This window comes from Balaenoptera ricei, chromosome X, assembly GCF_028023285.1.
Source record: "Balaenoptera ricei isolate mBalRic1 chromosome X, mBalRic1.hap2, whole genome shotgun sequence".
NCBI lineage: Eukaryota > Metazoa > Chordata > Mammalia > Artiodactyla > Balaenopteridae > Balaenoptera > Balaenoptera ricei.
The window spans coordinates 35,518,840-35,539,782 of record NC_082660.1 but is presented as its reverse complement, the minus strand read 5'-3'; the positions used below and the strand labels follow the sequence as shown (position 1 = coordinate 35,539,782).

The following is a 20,943-nucleotide window of genomic DNA, read 5'->3' as shown; positions in this document are numbered from 1 at the left end:
ATCACATTTCAGTAGAGTCGAGTGATTCCTAGATGTGACCACACTATAATTTACTGCCACAGAGACACAGAGGTTCAATCACTTCAAGAACATTACCAGATAGAAAACAAAATTCTGTCAAGACCTTGATGCTGGAGAGTCAAGACCCATTACTTACCAGCAGAGCATCAGAACTTTCGAGATTCAAATAAATGCCTCAGTAATTTCTCACAAAAATAAACACAAAGAATGTGGAATCCTTGAATGCCAATAGTCTCTGGTAAATTCTTGAAGCATTTCATGTATGAGCAACTGCAGTGCAGAAACCCCGTGGTGTAACTCTTGGTATTTCTAAAGTGCCTTTGCACATAGTCAAATATTTGATGAATGGGTGTTGAATCATCATTCATCATACTTTGAGCAATTAATTCTATAGTGAGAAATGTCACCTCAAATAAGCATTAAGAGATTACACAATTAGAAGTATTGAATTGTTCATTTAAGCTCTCATGTGGGAAAGTTATTAAACCTTGTACAAACAATAGGAAGTCATTCATTTATTAATTTAAAAGTGTTTTTTAGTACCTACTGTGTGCTATTTGTTAGTGCTACAAATACAACGATGAAATCAGACACTGTCCCAACTTGTGTTAAAGAAGTCATAGTCTGTCAGGGAATACAGATATTAGTTGAGTGATTTATACAGATAAATACTATGATGAATTCAAACAATTTACACAAATAGGTACACAAATAGGTATATGCTATGAATCACATCTTATTTTTTAAAGTTTTTTATTTTAAAAACTTTTATTGGGGTATAGTTGATTTACAATGTGTTAGTTTCAGGTGTACAGCAAAGTGATTCAGTTATACATATACATATATTCATTCTGTTTTTAGATTCTCTCCTCATATAGTTTATCACAGAATATTGAGTAGAGTTCTCTGTGCTGTACAGTAGGTCCTTGTTGATTATCTATCTTATATATAGTAGTGTGTGTATGTTAATCCCAAGCTCCTGATTTATCACCTCCCACCCCCACCTTTCCCCTTTGGTAACCATAAGTTTGTTTTCAATATCTATAAGTCTGTTTCTGTTTTGTAAATAAGTTCATTTGTATCATTTCATTTTTTTAAATTAAATTCCACATATGAGTGATATCATATGATATTGCTGACTTAACTTCACTTAGTATGATAAACTCTAGGTCCATCCATGTTGCTGCAAATGACATTATTTCATTCTTTTTTATGGCTGAGTAATATTCCATTGTATATATGTACCACATCTTCTTTATCCATTCTTTAGTCAATGGACATTTAGGTTGCTTCCATGTCTTGGCTATTGTAAATAGTGCTGCAGTGAACATTGGGGTGCATGTATCTTTTCGAATTATAGTTTTCTAGTTTTCTCCAGATATTTGCCCAGGAGTAGGATTGCTGGGTCATATGGTAGCTCTGTTTTTAGTTTTTTAAAGAACCTTCATACTGTTCTCCATAGTGGTTGTACCAATTTACATTCCCACCAACAGTATAGGAAGGTTCCCTTTTCTCTGCACCCTCTCCAGCATTTATTGTTTGCAGACTTTTTGATGATGGCCATTCTGACTGGTGTGACGTGATATCTCATTGTGATTTGCATTTCTCTAATTAGTGATAATTAGATAATTAGTGATGTTGAGCATCTTTTCATGTGCTTTTTGGCCATCTATATGTCTTCTTTGGAGAAATGTCTATTTAGATCTTCTGCCCATTTTTTTTTGTTCCAATAAAACTTTATTTACAAAAACAAACAGGGTGGATTTGGCTGGTGGGCTATAGTTTGCTGACCCCTGGTCTAGTCCAAAATGACCACTCCAGCTTCATCTCTCTCTACTCTCCCCTCTGTTCTCTGCACTGACCTGTTCTGCCCGTTTTTTGATTGGGTTGTTTGTTTTCTTGAAGAAGCACATGTTTTAGTTATCTACTGCTGTGTAATGAATCAGCTCAAAATTTAGTGGCTTAAAACAATGAGATATTATTTATCTCACAGTTCTAGGGGTTAACTGGGTTCAGTGGGCAGTTCTCAGCCAGGGTCTCTCATGCAATTGCAGTGGTACAGTGACTTGGGTTGGAGTCATCTTTAAGGCTTCCTCACTCCCATGTCTGGCAGTTGATACTCGCTCTTGACTGGGATCTCAGCTGGGCTCTGAGGTGGTTCACGTACACACGACCCCTCCATGTGGCTTTTGCGCAGCACGGCTGCTGACTTCCAAGAGCAGCCATCTTGGAAAATACACAGCTCATAAGACTTAAATTTATCTATTAGGGAGTCTGGGAAAGCTTCCCTGAAGTGTTGTTTAAGATAAGATCTGAAAATAAGGAGATGTTACCTAGAATAAGCAGTAGAAAAAGTAAGCGGAAGAAAGAGTATGTGCAAAGACCCTGAGACAGAAAGGAACAGAGCACAGATTGAAAGAAAATCAGGGTGACGGCAGTACTAAGAGTGAGGTAAGGGTCTTGAGAGTTGAGGCTGGATGAGCATAGACAGGGTCCAGATGAAACAGAGCTTTGTATGTTACGCTCAGAATCTTGTTCTCTCGTGTACATGTACCGGTAATCCAGCAAAGGGTTTTAAGCCTGTGAATGATGGTTTGGTCTGACTGCAGCAAATGGAGAGGATATTGAGGTTGCAGGAGGTACAGGAGTGAATGCAAGGGACCACTTAGGAAGTCATTGATAGGGGTCCAGTTGAGAAGTGATGGGATGGAGCATGGGCCAAGTGGGTGGCAATGAAGACAGGGCAACATGGCTGGATTCAAGCATCATAAGGAGGAAAATACAGGACTTGGGGAAGGGTTGGCTGGAGGGGAAGGAAGGAGTCAAGGATGAATAGTGGTGCCAGTCACGGACACAGAGAATGCTGGAGGACAACGAGATTTGCAGGTTAGAGGTTCTGAATCTATTCAGTATGTGTGGAGTTGGAGGTGCATTTGAACAATCAAAAGAAGTTATATAGTAAGGTCAGGCACCCATAGGAGAGTCTAAAGGTACATATTTGTGAGTTCTTAATGTTTAGCTGGTAATTAAAGTTCTGAGTGTGGATGAGATCACCTAGGGATAGAGTATAGAGATTCCATGGAATTCAACATTTAATGGTTGCCCCGAGACTGGTGGGTGGCCAGAAACACTAAGAAGCATCCAGAGATGTTGGAGGTATGATAGTGTGGTGTCCTGGAAGCTAAAGATTGTTCAAGTTACTTGAAGCGATAAGTGGCCATTAGTATTGAATGCTTCTGAGAAGTGTATAGAAATGAGGACTAAAACATGTCCACTTATGCAAACAACACGCAGGTCATGACAGCAAGAGTTATTTCAGAGGACCAATGTGCGCAAACCCAGATTGGAGTAGGTTGATGGAAGCAGAGAGTTCAGGCAACTTTTTTGAATGGGGAAAGAAAGAGTTGGAGGAAACTATATAATATGACCATCACGCAATAGCATCCATTTGAGAATAAGATATACCAACATTGGGTTTCATTGTACCAGATCATACATCCTCCTTTTAAAAAGAACGGAGCATGAGGCAAGTGGGGAAAGTACCTATATCTTATATGTTCCAGACAAACAGAAATTGGATCCACTCTGGCAGAGGGAGAGAAGGACCAGAGCAATGCGGGAAAGCTTCAAGCAGCCACTTGAAAAATATTACTGTAGAATCCCAATGCTGATAGCTCAGAATCTTTATTTGCTTTGGGTGTGTTAAACTCTTGTGGACCTTTGTGCAAGTCTTGTAACTTTTCCTTGCGTCAGCTTTTCTTTGGCTATTTACCAGGGTCAGAGAAAGGCTGATCCTTGAAAGGCAGATGGAACAAAAAAGTCCAACAGGATTTGACTAAATGAAGCCTTTGATTAGTTATCACTAATAGCACGATGCAACCCACGAAGGACTATTAACTCATTGTTTCTAAACTTGACTTGTTTTTGTACTTGGCTGGAGCCCTCACACCTCTGGCCAACAGCAGGGTTTCTGCATGTGCTCCAGCCTCCCTGAAGACCTCACAATGAGCCAGAAACTCTCGAGATCCAAGAAAGGTCTTTAGGAACAGGAGAAAGGGCATGGGTACAGCCAAAGGGAGAGGCAGCTTACACTGTGCACACACATACAGGGGATGTATGTTAGCTGTTCCTCTTGCAGCTGGAAGCCCTTCTTTAGCCTCCGGGACTAATTTTCCAGCCCAAATCCTTGCTGTGATGCTGACGTCTGGGTTGATTACAAGAGAGTAAATGAAAGCTTTTCCTCTCCTCCAACACATCCTTCTGTGACTTGAAACATGTGACAAGGCTGTTACCTCCAGCAGATGCTTTCTGGATGAATCAGCATTCTAAAAGGCAGAGGCCCCGGGGATGTGCCAACATCAACAGAATCAGCAAGGATTAAGGGGAGAGTGGGGAGACGGTTGGATGGATGCAACCTTCTGCAGGGGTCAGTTGCACAATCTTCAAAGTTGGCAGCCCTAGAATCGTGTTCGGAATAAAGGGTGAAAGGGCCCGAACTATCTCCACAGGGCCTTGAGCAGACCCCACTGGGCCAAGGACTGGGGTCTTCTTCGGGCAGTCGATATCATCACAGTTGGATGCAGGTACATATCTGAGGATAGTCTTTTGGCAAAAACATGCCAGTCTCACACGAGTTACACTCCTTTTCAAATGCATAGCCTCTGGAATACCAATCGATTGTTTCCTGTTGCCACATTAAAGTATTCCTGCTTCAGAAGTGCTCTGGCCCCCTCCTCTGCTCCTCTCTTACGCTGCCACAAACCGAGTTATGACCCAAGGTGAGGGCTTTGAAGTTGTGAGACTCAGTCCTAACAGGATTGAGATTTAACTACAGGATCTAACTGACGTTTCCTCACTGGGTTCCATTTTCTGTCAGCCTCTAGAACTGGGTCATGTTCCCTTGTACAGAATTTCTACAAGTTTTATCTGGCAAAAAAAAAAAAAAAAAAGAGGCCTTTTCCCCCTTGGGACTCAGATGTCCCTTGTCAAGATCTAGAAGCTGATGTTTGCTATGGCTTCCTTCACTCTTCCCTGTTTGACTTGTATTCTACAAGCCTCTTTTTCCTTTTCTTCCTTTTTCTCCAGTGTCCTCAAGGATCTCATCTACTACAGTGACTTCCGCTTTCACCTCCATGCAGGCATTTCAAATCTATACCCCTCTCCTCCTCTCTCCTACTGAATTTCAAATTATCTTAGCACTAGACAGTCCCCACATTGTTGGTTCCCCCCATACTGCAATCTTCACATGTTCTAAACTAAACTTATTTTCACCCCACACTCGCTCCTCACCTGTATCAGTCTGAGTTCAACCAGAGAAGCAGATATAAATTGCGTAAGTCCAATATGAATTTGTTACAGGGAATCGCTCTTATGCAGTTGTGGGCGCTTACTAAGCAGTCTCTCTATGGCTGTTGTCTCTGAGTCTAATGCTGGAGCTTGAAGTTCAAGGAGCAGGCAGTAGGGAAGGAGGATGTAACGTGGAGGGGGGGAGATCAAAGGTAGGTTAGAACCAACAAGCACAAGCTAGAGCCCCATGAGGAAGAACTGGAACTCATGTTCTTATTGCCTCTGACCTTGGCCATGAGGACCTCCAGCGGAAGTGGGGCTCTTCATCACACAGCAAAACACGTACACCTGGCCTAGGAGTTGAAGAAGCCGAAGGAGGACCAGGGGAGGGTAGAGCAGTTGCAAGCCCAGCTGCTGCTTCACACCAACGAGGTAAGTCAGCAAATCGGCAACATATGTGAGCTACAAAATAGCCACTGCTTCTCTTCCAGCCTCCAAATCTCCCGAGAATCTCCCCTAACTGGAAACAAGAGAGTGAATTCTGGGAAATGTAGCTCAGCCTAGCCACGTTGACGCATCACGAAGCCATTAAAATCCACCCCTAGTCAACTTGGCATCCATACACATCTCCTTAAAGTATACTTAATATCTGAATCAAGACAATGCCAAAGTCCGCCTTCTGCCTAGCATTATACAACTATTCCACATACAACCAAACAATGCTAACCCTTTCCCCAGAAGAGAATACAAAGGTCCTTTTTTTGTCCTTGGGTGATGTTCATTCTTTTCCTTTGATATCTTTGAGATATAAAATATTATTAATATATTATTAATATATCTCACATTAGATGATAAGGAGATGAGAAAAGAAAGAAAACAAAAATATCTAGTTAATATATATATACAAACATATCTGTATTAAAATTAGGAAGAAATATAACTATTGCAGTCTGTCTCTGCGAGGGTCAGATGGTCACAGCTGGTATTTATAACTACCTTCCCATAGTCTACCATTTTGTATTCGTTTTTGCTGTCAACAAGCACCTCAGCTGCTGGTCATGGTTCTTTGGTGAAGTGTCGCAAACTTTCATTCTTGAGGGCTCTGGGATATTAGCAGCCCTGCCTGAATTGGGTTGTTGTAATTTTCTGTTGACGTTTATCATAGGACATGGGAGTATTAAGAGGGACTCTTAAGGATTTCCTGCTTTCAAGAAAAGCAGGAAATGGGGGTACCCATCGTGTGGCAGTAGCAACACAATTTCTCCCTGATAATCACCTCTCAGGATTCATCACCCTAGTCAGACAGTAACCTCCTTCTCTGCCTGTTCATTCAGTGGCACAAGGCACCCAGAGTGTCTGGGCAGCAATCTTAACTCCCATTTCAGTAGAATCATTGTTGGGTGACTTGGTGGAAGCATTCCTGTCTTTGGAACTCAGACCTCTAGACCAGCAGAGCCTACGTATCACAGGGATAGGAAATAACATTTTGCTAATAAATCACTAGAGGTAATAGCGAACGGTGCCGCTCCCATTTCCACGGCTATGCTCAGGGATCTATGAAGATTGGCTATGGGATCAACAGCATCATGTATTGGATGGCAACTCAAAGCATATACAGCATCCAGGACGACCTTGCCCAGCCCTGCAAGGTGTTGCCACTTAGCTGTGCGTTAACTATGTCTTCAAAAGGCCTCTCCACTTCAATCAAGCTGCTTCAGGATGATAGGGAATGTGGTAAGACCAGTGAATTCCATGAGTCTGGGCCCATTGCCTCACTTCATTTGCTACGAAGTGAGTTCCTTGATTGGAAGCAGTGCTGTGTGAAATACCATGATGGTGGGTAAGGTATTCCATAAGACCACAGATGAGAATTTGGGCAGAAGCATGTGGACAGAGAAGGAAAATCCATATCCAATATGTCTATTCAAGTAACCAGGTAGACTACTCACAATCCTGCCTACTGGGAGGATTCCCCCACACTGCTGTTCTTCAGGGCTGTGAGAGAGTTAGGGCGGGAATGCTGCCACTCTCCACTTTAAGGCAGTACCTACATGCCAGGCAGAACTATCTGAGGTTTTTCTTCCTCGGTCAACTGGCCATTGGGAACGCTCCATCAGGCCAGAGATGGGGGCTGGAACACAGAAGGTGATGTAGCAGAAGTAGGGGCTACTTCCTAATGCAACTTACTTATGCCTTCCAGGCCTGCACGAGCCTGATTACATATGTATCACTTCCATTTGATGGTGGAGTGCTGCTATGAATACCCAACTGTATGGCTTGGCTAGTTGGACAACACTAGTTCAAGATGAGTGGCTCAGGCTACATGGTAACTTGGTGGTCCACGGTTAAGCATTTCATCTCTATGAAGGCCCAGTAGCAAAAAGCCAAAAGTTGATTCTGAAAAGGGTCGTAGTTATCCACCAAGGATGGCAGGGATTTGCTGCAAAGTTTTAAGGGTCGGATCTTGCTTCACCTAGAGGGGCTTGCCAAAGACATCAAACTGCATCTCTATTGGCCACTGACATATGGAGCACCAGTAGATCTCCTGGGTCACATGGCCCAAGTGACAGAGCAGCTTACAAAGTGGCCCAGACATATGACAGGGTCTTCTCTTGTTCTGAGCCCCACTCAAAACTAGCATTTCTTAGGTCACATTCATACAATGTCTAACCAAAGAGGAAAATAAGAGGAATTCCTTCAACCGGGCTTTGTTTTAAAGGTCTCTAAGTGAACCTGCTGTATTTAAAAAAAAAAAAGTCTCTGAGCGAGCCTCTGATTGGCCAGCCTGAGACCTGTACTTACCCCTCTAATTACAGTGGCCTGGGGCTCAAGTTCTACTGACTCAGCCTGATTCATGGAACCACACCTATGACCGAGATTTGGAGTATCTGTGGTTGGCAGATCCCTCCAAAACCATATGAGCAGTTCCTCAAATGATGTTTTTCTGGAAATTCATCACCAAGCCCTTCTCAGAGGTGAGATAAGGCTCTGGTAAAGTCGAGTAGCCCTTTTCTCTGGAGAAGTCTCTGAGCATATTTCAGAAGGATTACTCTTCCCCTCTCCCTGCCAGAGCAGGAGGGGGCTTTCTTGGACCTTCACCATGAAAACCTGGTAGGGTTCTTGGAGTTAAAGCCTACAGCAGTGTGGGAGTCTCTGCTATGACTTCAGCCCCCAGGAGTTTCTCACTCTCCTATTAATCCGCACTCAGCCCTCAGCAATTTTTCTAAATTGCCATTTCAGTGTTCCTACCAATGTATGGCTCCCGCACGTCTTCTGCTAGGTAAGCAGATCTCAGCTGTGACTGTCTGGATATGCCTGTCTTTCCAGATAGTGATGGGTGGTGATTTGCCCTGAAAACTCAGTTCATTGTTGAGTCTGAGAAAAGTCATGGATTTTTCTGTTTGCCCAGCTTTATCTTGTTGTCAGGACAGGAATGATAACTTCCAAGCCTGGCCACTGAAACTGAAAGGCATTAATTTCATTTTTGAATCTCTGCATTCTTATATTTCTCAATTCTCTGTATGACCCCCTGTTGCTACTTTATAAAAGCATTCTTCTTGAATCTTTTACTGAATACACCAAAGAGATATCTTCTAAAACTGCTTTCCCTTTTCTGTAGCTGATTATTTTCACAAACAAGGTGTTTTTCCTTTGAATCTTTAGAGTCAAAGTATTCCCTTTCCCTTAATGCTGCAGAATTTTTTCATCCCTTAGAGCTTGTGTTGTTTCATTCTGAATATTTATTCTAGAAAGGGAAGAAATCTCTTTAAGCCAGGGGATTGTAAACAGATACTATTCTTGGACTGCCATTAGCTTTTTTTGATCTTGACCTTGAGCACTCTTACCTTAACCCTCTCGGATCTAGATTTTTAACAGATACCAGAGAGCAAAAGTACCAGCCCAATTCACCCTACCCTTCTGGCATTCATTTAGCATGATTCCAATAGACTGAGGTCAGATCTCCTTGTCCTTTGAGTCTTGAGTTCTCGGAAACCTGGAGAGTTTAGTGTGGTCTGTAGTTTGTATAAGTACAGGATGGAAAAGACTAAATCCACTATAACTGTGTAACTCAAAGTGCGGTCCCTAGACCCGTGCTGCTCTCTGACTTGTTCCCATTTTATTTTTCTAGTGAGTCATGTTTATTGATTTTAGAAAAGGCTTGATCAAAAATGGATTGGGAATTTAAAAAAATTTTTTTATTTTATTGAAGTATAGCTGATTTACAACGTTGTGTTAATTTCAGCTGTACAGCAAAGTGATTCAGTTATACGTATATATATATATACATTCTTTTTCATATTCTTTTCCATTATGGCTTATCACAGGATATGGAATATAGTTCCCTGTGCTATACAGTAGGACCTTGTTGTTTCTCCATCCTATATATAATAGTTTGCATCTGCTAATCCCAGGCTCGGACTGAGAATTTTTGAAAAACAGTCCTTCGCCACAGATAGTTTGAGAAGCACTGTCTTAGGTCGCATCACTCCTGAGTGTCTCCTCAACTTTTATTCTACTGCCAACCATTTCCCAAGGTACAGTGAGCCACCAATGTTCCCCTTAAACTTCAGGTCCTTTACTCTGGAAGGATGTGGGAAGAGAAGAACTGGTTTGCGAGGGTGGGGGGATGAAGAGGTGTGGGAAGATGGTAGAGGCACATGGAGGGAAGGACCTTGACTGACGTGCTCGGGAAATCTCTCGCCTGCAGTAGGTAGGGGGCTGCCAGGTTCTCCTTCAATGGCTTCTCGGAGTCTACAAGTTCCAGGAATATAGTAGAGGGGCGGGGAATCCTGGGACTCCTTTTCCTTCCTTCTCCACTGTGGGTCATTCTGCTCTGAGTCAGAGGTAAAGGCTGTGCTGTTTAATCCAGCCTCCTCCACACTGTACACGGTGGAAAGATACCTGCCCCCCCCCACCCCCGCCAGACCTTGAGGGCTGTGTTCCCTTCTCCTCACCTTGGGCGCTTTGCCCAGCACTCGGAATGCTTCAGAGGACAGAACAGGCACTGTCAGTAGCGCCCTGAGGTGCCTGGGAAGTCTGTCGTAGCCTGTAGGCAGCTAAGTATGGTAGGTACTGCTGAGAAGCCACGTTTCCCGTACTCTGCATCTGTGTGGTTGGATTTTGAGATCTAATGTAGGGCATCATATTTATCCTTATTACCTTTTAATGTTCAGAGTCAATATAGCATTCCTGCCTATAGAGATGCTTGGAACCTATTTCTTGCCTATCTTTGTGTCTCATGCCAACAGCATCTTTTCCCAATTCATTAGTAGTTAGGACCAGCAGGACAGGAAGAGATCAGAGCTCTGTGGTCCTCCCTGAGTGGCTTCTCTTCCTGTTTCCATCCACTCATTACCCCATCTTCTGGGTTCAGTCGTTTGATAGATTGTGAATCTACTTAACCATCCTATTGTCTACCAAGATATTGTGGGATGGATGGATAATCTCTTCTCCTAAGCTTCCCTCTGCCCCCATCCCTTCTACCAGAGAGGCCTGGTAATAATAATTATTATAATAAATAAAAATAATAGTTATTGTAACTATTATTATAATTATTATTATAAATTTGATTGGAATTTGCTCTAAAGTAGCAAAGAAAGCAACTCCTAACATCGAATGTGGTGTTGCTTGTAATTCAGCCAGATTCAGGGGCTAGGAGAGAGCCAGGTGTTCCTTGTCAGCCCAATAATAGAATGTGTGCTGCGTTTTGTGAGCAAAGCTTGCTTCAGAGGTGATATAGGAAAGGAAGGCCACTGGACAGACTAACCTGGACCTAGAATTTGGGGTGTCCATTAACCTTTACTCGTGGGCCTACGGCAGTAGTTCTCGACTGGGGCCAATTTTTCTGCCAGAGGACATCTGGCAGCTTCTGGAGACATGTTTTGGTTGTTACAACTGAGAAAAACGAGGGCTTGCTACTTGCTGTCTGGGGCATAGAGGCCAGGAATGCAGCTAAACATCCTTCAGCGCACAGAGCAGCCACCCTCCCCAACCAAGAATCCAGCCCCAAATGTCAACAGTGCCTGGGTTGAGAAACACTGGCCTAGAATTTATCCCGTTCTAAAACCTGCACCACTGAGCATGGGGGCACAAAACTATCCATCTGTTCAAATGCCAGGCCACATCCCTAAAGATTCTAGTTTCATTGGTCTGGGGTCGAGTCCAGATAGGGTATTTCTCTAAGGCTCCCCCAGGTTACTCTTGTGTGTGCACAGGATTGAGAACCACTCCCTGGAGAGTCTGGTGTGATGGAGGCCACAGAAGAGCCTGACCTCCCTCATTGTCCTGTGAGTAGAGGGTTATTGAGGGGTTGTTGGCTCCTTGAAGAGGTAGCAGTAATGGAGAAACCCGCAGGAGATGGAGAGAAGCTCCCCAGGCACTGGAGAGGATAAGATGGAAGTTCAAGGCAGAGGTTTTTGTGAGAACTGGGAAAAGGGCACACCATCTAGATTTTTTTAAAAAATCGAAAACCTCTGGATGGATCTTCCCAGGGCCCTTAGCCTAGCTAACAGACCAGACTGCTGAGGCGAGGAGAAAGCTGCCCTTCCACAATGAACGTGGCCTCTGCCAAGGCACAGGCTTCTTGTGACCCCAGAGGCAGCTGGATTTTGGCACCCACTTGCCCCTTCCTCCGGGGCCTTCGTGCAGTGCCCATACTACACGACCGAACGCAGCAGCCCTAGTTGGAATCTGCCTTAGCTAAGATCTCCTTCGGTCAGGAAAGGGGCGAGGTCCTGCCTTAGGGGTTTACCAAAAAAAAATTGATAAAGCCTCGAAGAAGAAACCAGCTCCGTCCTGCAGGCACCTAGAAACCCTATCCTGACGCCAGGCCACAGGGTGGAGGCTCCAGGCTGATCGTGGTGTCCTAGGGGTGATTGCGAACAATCCAGGAAATGGGGAAATCTGGTTGCAGGAAACTACAACAGCTGGATTCCCGAGGCTGTGGGTGAGACGGGGAACTTTCTGGGCCTTGTGCTCGCTCATCAGCCGACCCTAGAAAGAGTACCTCAAGCCCCACCCCAAACTGCAGTGCAGCCGGCACGAACTCTTGATTCATTCCCTTGCAAAAGAGAAACCAAAAAGCCGTAGCAAGGACGTTGGCGCCGGCAGAACCACACACCTAAGTTCAAATCCCCGCTCTGCCCGTAACCATGAACCTGGGCAAGTTTCTAAGCGTCGTTTCTTCTTGGATAGTATGGGCATAATGACGCCGAACTTGGGGCGTGGTCCGAAGGGTCAAACCCGCGAACTTGGCGATAATAACCTGCCGCGGTGGGCCATTCTTGGACCCCCTCGGTTATCCCTTCTCTTTCCGTGCGACTCACGCAGCTTTCTGCACAGATGACATTGTGGTAGGGGCCCCGGATCTGGGAGGTGTTTGGGCCACCAGTGTGTGTATTCGTGGTGAAAGGGCGCGCAATTGGGGAACAAAAAGATATTTTAGGATAATCCGGTTTGCTAGGGCACGCCCCTGGCGCGCTCAGGCCCCCAGAGGGGGTGCGGGAGTGTCAGCCCCGCTTCCAGAAGAAGCGCTGGCACAAAAGGAGGGGGGTGGGTCGGGGCCCCAGCCGCGCCAGCGCTCCGGGGAGGCGGAGGAAGGAGGGCAGGCCCCGGGCGGGCTGGAGGGAGGGAGGGAGGGAGACAGGCGAGAGGAGGAGTTTTCCAGCTTGGCCTCCGCCGGCCGCGCGCAGCCCCTCGGTCCGCTTGGTCTCCTCCCGCCCCCGAGAAGCGCGCCGCGCAGCCGAGCCGAGCGCAGCGCCCGGCGCGCCATGGGGAGCCCCGCACTCCGGCCCGCGCTGCTGCCGCTGCTGCCGCTGCTGCCGCTGCTGCTACGAGTCCCGCCGAGCCGCGGCTTCCCAGGTAGGGTCGGCGGGCCAGCCTCCCCAGCTGGGCGCCAGGACCCTCGGCTCGGTCCGGAGGGTGGTGCGGGGGCGCCCTTTGTTTGCGCGGACTTCGTCTTTCGCCGCCCGGGGGAGCGGGGGACGCGGAGCGGGGCTCGCGTCCGGGCACCAGGAGGGGAGAGCCGACTGTCATCCCGTCGCCGGGCGCCGTGAGCCGGAGGACCCTCTGCGCCTGGGGTTCCAGGGGGACCAATCAAACCCTCGTTGGCGCTGGAGGCGACCAGGAGAAGTTTGGCCGCGGGTTACTTTCTCACCCCGCCGGAGTTTTGCCTCTCACACAGTTGCCTGCGGCCGGGGACCAGGTGGCTGGCAGCTTGTCCAGGAAGGAGCCCCTACCCCCTCCCACTCGAGGCCCCAGGCCACCCCCTGGGGCTGCAGGGCACGAGCCACAGTAGAAAGACTCTCGTGGAAGGCCCGGGCGGAGCCTCTCCCGCATCCCCCAACCCCCCCTGCTGGGGATTCCGAGAAAGTCTGCACCTCTGGGAGAGAGGTGCCAGCTGAGAGCGGTGACATGTGGCAGGCGCTTGGTTAGCCCCAGGGAAAGAGGACTACACACGCGGGCTCTGCTAGACAGGGGGTGTGGCTTCTTGTTGCTGGGGGGCGTGGTCTGTAGCATCTAAGGAGACCCTGGTACTTATTAGGACTCTTCTGGTGTGGACAAAACCTGCTTTGGAGATGCCCTTTAAAAAGCTCCAGCTGACTCCCTCATCGGAGAGTCTTAAGATAGCAAAGAGCTTCGGGGGAGCTGGGTAACATGGATGCACCCCTGTCGCCCCGGAAGGGAGAAGAAATCCATGGGCACATTTTAGTTTAGTGTTAATGGGAAAGTGGGTGACGTGGCGGGCAAATATCTGGCTTTACTTTCAACACTGTGGGCGGTTTAAGTCTGGGGTCTGAGAAACGAACCTACCGAGTTCTGGGTGAAGGATGGAGGGGGAGGGTTCCCAGATAGCACGCTTGGGAGATGTAGGGATGGCTGCTGGAAATTCCTTGCACATTCCCTTATGAATGAATGAATCAAACAAACGTGTAAAGTGATAAACAGGAACATTTGCGTTTTGAACTGTTGTAAGTGTTAAGCTTTTTGGTAGGAACTGATTCAGGGTGAAGTGGAAAGGAGACTTTATCCTCTGTGCCAGGCAAGTGCCAGCCCCCTGTTCCCCGGGCAGGTTAGTGCCCCCACCCCCCAAGCAGGAGTCGGGTTAATATGAACCTAGAGGGGAGGGGAAAGCCAGTACTGGACAGGGAGCAGGGGGAGAAGTTGAGAAGCTAGAAGCAGCCTTTCCTGCTGAACTGGGAGGCGTCTCTAAGCCGCCTGTACATCTATCTGGCGGAGCCTTTCTCAGTCAAGGGGCCTCTTCTCTTTTTCCATTTGACCTTCCTCCCCTCCCTCACCCTGCCCTCTGCTCTCCTTCCCTCAGCTTCTACCCTTATACAGTGTAGCTTGCTGCCAGGGCCCAGCCACCCACAGAATCGTGGGTTTCCAGCTTGGGCGCTCACTACTTTTGGGAACCGGCCCTGGCTGGCCCCGCTCCCTCTGGCGCCAGCCTGCAGGCTGCCCCCAAGTTGGCACATCCTAATGGGGTCTTTCAGGAAATGTGCTCTGCTGGGGCTGTTGATTCCAACGGAGGGGATTTCAGTCCAAGCCAGAGGTTTCGGAAGACTGGGGAGGGGAGACTCTCTAGGCCTGTGGGTCCTGAGGCAAATCATGTCAGCTGAGTTCACCCTAAGGGCTGGGTGACAGAGAAATTTTGAAGATCATTTCAGAGGCAGTATCTTAGCAAGTGGACATTGTGTCTCTGGTAAGAGGCCTGGAATCAGGAACCTCTGAGAGAGGGAGATGGGGATCTAGGGCCCCAACGGCATCTCCCCTCCCCCACTTATATAAACATCTGAGATTTAATAGCAAATCTGTCAGAGAGAGAGAGTAAATCGTTCCCATTCCCACTTCTAGAAGGTCTCTGGAGTTCTTCCATCTTTGAATTTGACGCAGCTTTTCTGGCTCTCTGATTTATTCTTTGCGGCCTAACAAAGACGCAGTGTCTATAAAAACCCACATGAAATGTATGAAAAATTCATAGCAAAGTTGTCTGTGTTGGATTGCGTTTGTATGCCTATAACATAGGATTCTTACTCTGTTCTTTGTTTTTGCTTTTATTGAGGTATAATTGACATATAACACATTGGTTTCCCGTGTACAACATAGTGATTCGATATTTGTATACACTGCACAATGATGACCACAATAAGCCTAGTTACTATCGGTCACTGTACATAGTTAACAAAATTCTTTTTTCTTGTGATGACTTTTAAGATCTACTCTCAGTACAGTATTACTAACGATAGTTACCATGCTGTACATTACATCCCATGACTTATTTATTTTAAAGCTGGAAGTTTGTACATTTTGATCCCCTTCACCCATTTCGCCCACTCCCCACTCCCCACTCCCCCTCCCCTCTGGCAACCACCAGTCTGTTCTCTGTATCTATGAGCTTAGGTTTTGCTTGTTTGTTTCATTTTTTATATTCCACAATATATTAAGTGAGATCATATGGTATTTGTCTTTCTCTGACTTATTTCACTTAGCATAATGCCCTCTAGGTCCATCCATGTTGTCACAAATGGCAACGTTCCATTCTTTTTTTTTTATGACTGGATAATATTCCATTGTATGTGTATACCACATCTTCTTTATCCATTCATCGGTTCATGGACACAGACTGTTTCCATAACTGGGCTCTCGTGAATAATGTTGCAATAAACATGGGGATGCAGATACCTCTTTGAGATCCTGCTTTCATTTCTTTTGGATAAATACCTAGAGGAGGGATTGCTGGATCATATGGTAGCTGTATTTTTAGTTTTTTGAGGAACCTCCATACTGTTTTCCATAGTGGCTGCACCAATTTACATTCCCACCAACAGTGCACAAGGGTTCCCTTTTCTCCACATTCTTGCCAACACTTGCTGTTTCTTGTCTTTCGGATAATAGCCATTCTGACAGGTGTGAGGCGCTGTCTCATTGTGGTTTTGCTTTGCATTTCCGTTTTATTATGTTCTTAAATGAACTCTTTTTATTTATTTATTTTTGGCCGTGTTGGGTCTTCGTTGCTGCGCATGGGCTTTCTCTAGTTGCGGCGAGCGGGGGCTCCTCTTCGTTGCGGTGCGCGGACTTCTCATTGTAGTGGCTTCTCTTGTTGCGGAGCACAGGCTCTAGGCGTGCAGGCTTCAGTACTTGTGGCACGTGGGCTCAGTAGTTGTGGCACATGGGCTTAGTTGCTCTGCGGCATGTGGGATCTTCCCGGACCAGGACTGGAACCTGTGTCCCCTGCATTGGCAGGCGGATTCTTAACCACTGCACCACCAGGGAAGCCCTGAACTCTTGAAGCCTCATTTACATCTGAGATTTTGGAGGTTCACTGCACCTCCTTCTGCAAGCAAGGCTGAAGATGGAGAATGAACACCATGGCCACTAAGAAAGGCTCCATGAATCTGATGCCTGGAGAAAACTGGTAAAGTAGTGTGGTTTCACCAGCCAGGAAAACCGAGTGGGGTTGGCTAAAAGCCAAACCAGACCACACCAGCCAAAGCAGTCTTTTAAAATGCCACATTTGGAGATAAGTATTAGGAACTGAACACCTGGCTCAGGATATACAATTAAAGTCACATCAGGAGCAGGTTAGGCTGGAAATTTCTATTTGGGTTTAAAACATGTAATCAGCTGACAAAATTCCTCTGCATTAAAAAGGAGAATGCTGGGGAGAGCAGGGCATTTTCAACTGGCATTTTCTTATTGATAACACTTTCAGTACAGTATCCTGCTATTACTGTTTCTCATTTCCCAGATTTGTGAGCTGAAAGAGACACCAGAAACCATCGCTAAAGCACCGTCTTCAAACCTTCCTCACACCATAATTGAAATATTGCCCTTTTCTTTTCGGTGATTTCTATAACATTCTCACTTTTAGTCTCTCTTATAACAACTCATTCTACTTTTTCTGGCCAGATACTGCTCTTTTAAGTACAGTTTTACTTCAGTACTGGTTTTTTTTTTTAACATTTTTATTTTATTTCTCATTTTTAAAATTGAAGTAACTTTAGTACTGTTTTGATCGCATTGCTCTCCTACTCAAAAACATAGAGCAGGACTTCCCTGGTAGCACAGTGGTTAAGAATCTGCCTGCCAATGCAGGGGACACGGGTTTGAGCCCCGGTCTGGGAAGATCCCACATGCCGCGGAGCAACTAAGCCCGTGCGCCACAACTACTGAGCCTGTGCTCTAGAGCCCACGAACCACAACTACTGAGCCCGCGTGCTGCAACTACTAAAGCCCGCGCTCCTAGAGCCCATGCTTCGCAACAAGAGAAGCCACCGCAGTGAGAAGCCCGTGCACCGCAACGAAGAGTAGCCCCCGCTCGCCGCAACTAGAGAAAGCCCGTGCTCAGCAACGAAGACCCAACACAGCCAAAAATAAAATAAATAAATAAATTTATAAAAAAACAGGGCAGCTGCTCCCTATCCTCAAGTTAACTAGGAAGTTCTCTGATGTTTTCAGGGGACTATAAAATTTGCCCGCAGCCTAATTTTCCAGTCCTTCTCTCCTGGCTTCCTAAAGTCTGGCTAAAGTAGACTACCTGTTTTTATAGACCTGGAGTCCCATTTTCCCTCTTTTTGGTGATTACTGCTTTCTGCACCTGGAATGCTTCCCCGCAGCTACATGTCTGTCTAAATTCTGCCCATCGTCCAGCGACACCCCCCAGTTCGATGAAACTTTTACTTGATCCTTTGATTGGGAAGCTTCTGCCTTCCTTTAAACACCCACGGTGTTTCATATCTCTCTTGTGATATTTATCATACATGCCATACATTACAATGAGCTGTGCATTCCTTTACACTTCTAGATTCTGAGCTCCTGAAGGTAGGGCAGTGCTCTGTCTTACCCCTCTGTATTTCTCACGGTGCCTAGCCAAGACCCTGGAGCCAAGTGGATATTTGTACTTATCGAGTTAATAGTTCCCCGCAATTCGGGTGATGGACCATTGGCCAGAGGAGCTGAGAGAAACACGCGTGCAGGTAAACAGGGCTTGTGCCACCATGAACCTACATACACAGGGACGATGCCTTGCTCGCTATAGAGGTTTGCTTTTAAATCCGTGAACACCCTCCCTTTGAGCAATAGCCTTCTCCGCTGGGGGTTGTAAGACGAGAGACACTGCAGCCACAAGCCGGAGTTTGCATTTATTATTTTTGTTGGCCGCTTTGCTAGAGCCCCTTCCAAAGGGGTTGAATGGTTTCCTTAGTCAACGCAAATATGTGTGCTACATCAATTCCCCTTTCAGAGAATGCAACTCAAATGGGTAACTGAAAGTGAAGATTGAGTTTCACAAGAAGAAGGTTGACTTTTGCCAGGTTGTAACATAGTCTGAAATTCTAGCAGCCAAATTACGATCAATACCTAGGTTAAGGATTCATTTCCAAATAGCAGTGTGAATAATCGCCTTGCCTGGGTTCCAGTTCATAGGGAATTTCTCAAGCCAGCCCTTCAGTTCTTTTTCTTTTTTTAAATTTTTATCAGAGTATGGTTGATTTACAATGTTGTATTAGTCCTCAGTTCTTGATTGTGTGATTTCTTGACTGTCAGCTTTTATTGGCTATTGTTTATGGGGTCTTTTAAGCCTGGATCTTTCTCTTGGATATTTGAATTCTGCCTTGTCTCCTGGAACCTTGGCTCTATCCAGAGACTTTCTTTTTAAAGTGGACATGGAAGGATGGAGTGCACGGGATACTAGGATGAAAAAGGTAGGGAATTCCTTCTGTCAATAGCTTTCTGTCTTGTGGGGAAATAGACGCCAGGTTATCCATGGGGGTAAATATTATAACACAGATGGGTCGACAAGCCCTGGGAAGCACAGAGAGGAGCCACGCAGGAACCCTGGGCCCGGAGATTGCAGAATGATGTTGAGTGATGCTGATGCCAGTGCTAGTGACAACTACAGGCCCAAGGAAGGTTAATGCAGGGTGTCTCTGGGCTTCCTTCTCTAAGAACATTTTGAAATTGGAAATAAAAATCTGTGTGGGTGTTCTTTTTCTGGGGAGAAGGCTCTATCCCAATTCAAAATCACTACTCACCAGATACTTTTGTGAACTCTATGAGAGAATGTGCACTTAATGGGCACAAAAGTCAACATAGAAAGTACGATGAAGTTGCCAGAGTTGGGAAACTTTGAACTAATGATCAGGTGGCCTCCTGAATTATAACCAGCGGTACAATTTCCCATTCTCCTCATTTAAAAATCGACACCAAACAAAACAGTCATAATCATAGGTGGTAATTACCTGCAGGCCTGGGCTGGCAACTTGTACCCCTCACTTAGCACAGTGTCTGGGACTTGGGGCAGGATCTTTAGTGGATATTTGTGGGTTGATTGAATGATTGAGGTAATTGTGACAGGGAATCAACACATTCTGTTTCAATATCGCTGCAGGATTTAACCAGAATTTCCAAGCTGCTAACCCCAAAGAAAAAGAAATGCGAGGTATCAGAGGCAATTTGCAGGACTCTGAACGAAAGATCCATTTGGACAGGCAACAAGTCGGGGCATAGTTAATTGCTGAGGCGCTTGAATTTCAAATCACCCTAGGACAATATTCTAGGAGACTTAGAAACACCAGGGACTTTGGGGGGAGGGGGCAGGATTTTTCAGATAAAAGATTTAAGGATAAAGCTTGTTTGAGAGAAAAGTCACTGGTAGCTTTGCTAAGCTCCCAAGTTGCCCAGATGATAATTGGTTGCACCTGGGTCTTACGGGCACACTCTAGCCTCAGAAACTTCTGGAGCCGTCATTTCCCAAGCTGAGTGATTCACTGCCCTGTAATCCTTAGCTCATACTGCATGCCTCTTTCTACGTTGTTCTCCAGGGAGAAGATAAATGGGTTTGGACATAGTGGCTTGGATTATCCCAGAGGTTTGGTGTTGTAAATTGAGTATATTGGTTTTAAAGCTTTTTTTTTTTTATGAGTAATAGACAGATCCAAACATAGAATTTGGGGGTGGACTTTCTGCCTTGGCCTTGAAAGATCGTTGCCCTGTTTCTTCTGGCCTGCTCTTACAGTGACCTGTTGTGTGATGGGTTCCATGCTCTTTCCCCTGTTGTCACTGGCTCTTTGCAGCGTCTGCCCAGTTATGGCTGACGAGCATCTATCTCTTCCATACCGAGCGCAGCCCAGGACCCTCTGCTGAATGCCTCTGGCCTGCCGCTAGCTGTGTGGGTGGCTGAGCTGATGACCCTACCAGCCCCAGGGATTCGAGAATGTTCCAAAACACTGGTTAAATGAGGGCCACGGGGTGAGCGAGAATTGAGCCGAGCTTTGGCAGGCCCCTGGTGGAGTGGTGAGGAAGCGGTGGCCTGGCCACGTCCCCGGCCTTCTGAGAATCTGCCCCCAGTGTGGCCGTTGCATATAGGAACTCTGACAGACTTGTTGCCACTGACTCAGCATTTGTCACACAAAGGCTCCGGTTCCTTTAAATATCTGAGGTTGAAATCCTGTTTCCACTTCGATTAGAAGTCCGCTTTTCACAGCGGAGGATCATACTGTTTCACCAGGAGCTACTCACGGACCCGACGGCCTCAGCCACGTGGGCAGGCACTGGGGTCTTGTTCATTCTGTGTCCTTGTGGCCGAGCAGGGAGCCTGGCCCCCGGGGGACTCTCGGTGGGTCTCGGTGAAATCTG

At 46.2% G+C, this 20,943-nt stretch overlaps 2 protein-coding genes across 4 annotated transcripts in view; both read left to right on the top strand.

Annotated features, from left to right (window-relative positions):
* The window catches only part of RPGR (retinitis pigmentosa GTPase regulator), a 152,396-nt gene that overhangs the window by 87,090 nt on the left and 44,363 nt on the right, over positions 1–20,943 (top strand). The window contains exon 17 of one of the 2 annotated variants that reach the window (XM_059911746.1): positions 5,107–5,243. The exons of the other annotated variant lie outside the window; for it this stretch is intronic. Within the exon in view, the coding sequence (XP_059767729.1) occupies positions 5,107–5,136 (30 nt within the window). The 3' untranslated portion in view covers positions 5,137–5,243. Of the gene's footprint in view, positions 1–5,106; positions 5,244–20,943 lie in introns of those variants that run through there. 2 annotated transcript variants of the gene reach the window in all.
* The window catches only part of SRPX (sushi repeat containing protein X-linked), a 105,597-nt gene continuing 97,654 nt past the window's right edge, over positions 13,001–20,943 (top strand). For both annotated transcript variants that reach the window (XM_059911750.1, XM_059911749.1), the window contains exon 1: positions 13,001–13,167. In XM_059911750.1, the coding sequence (XP_059767733.1) occupies positions 13,077–13,167 (91 nt within the window). In that variant the 5' untranslated portion in view covers positions 13,001–13,076. The remainder of the gene's footprint in view (positions 13,168–20,943) is intronic.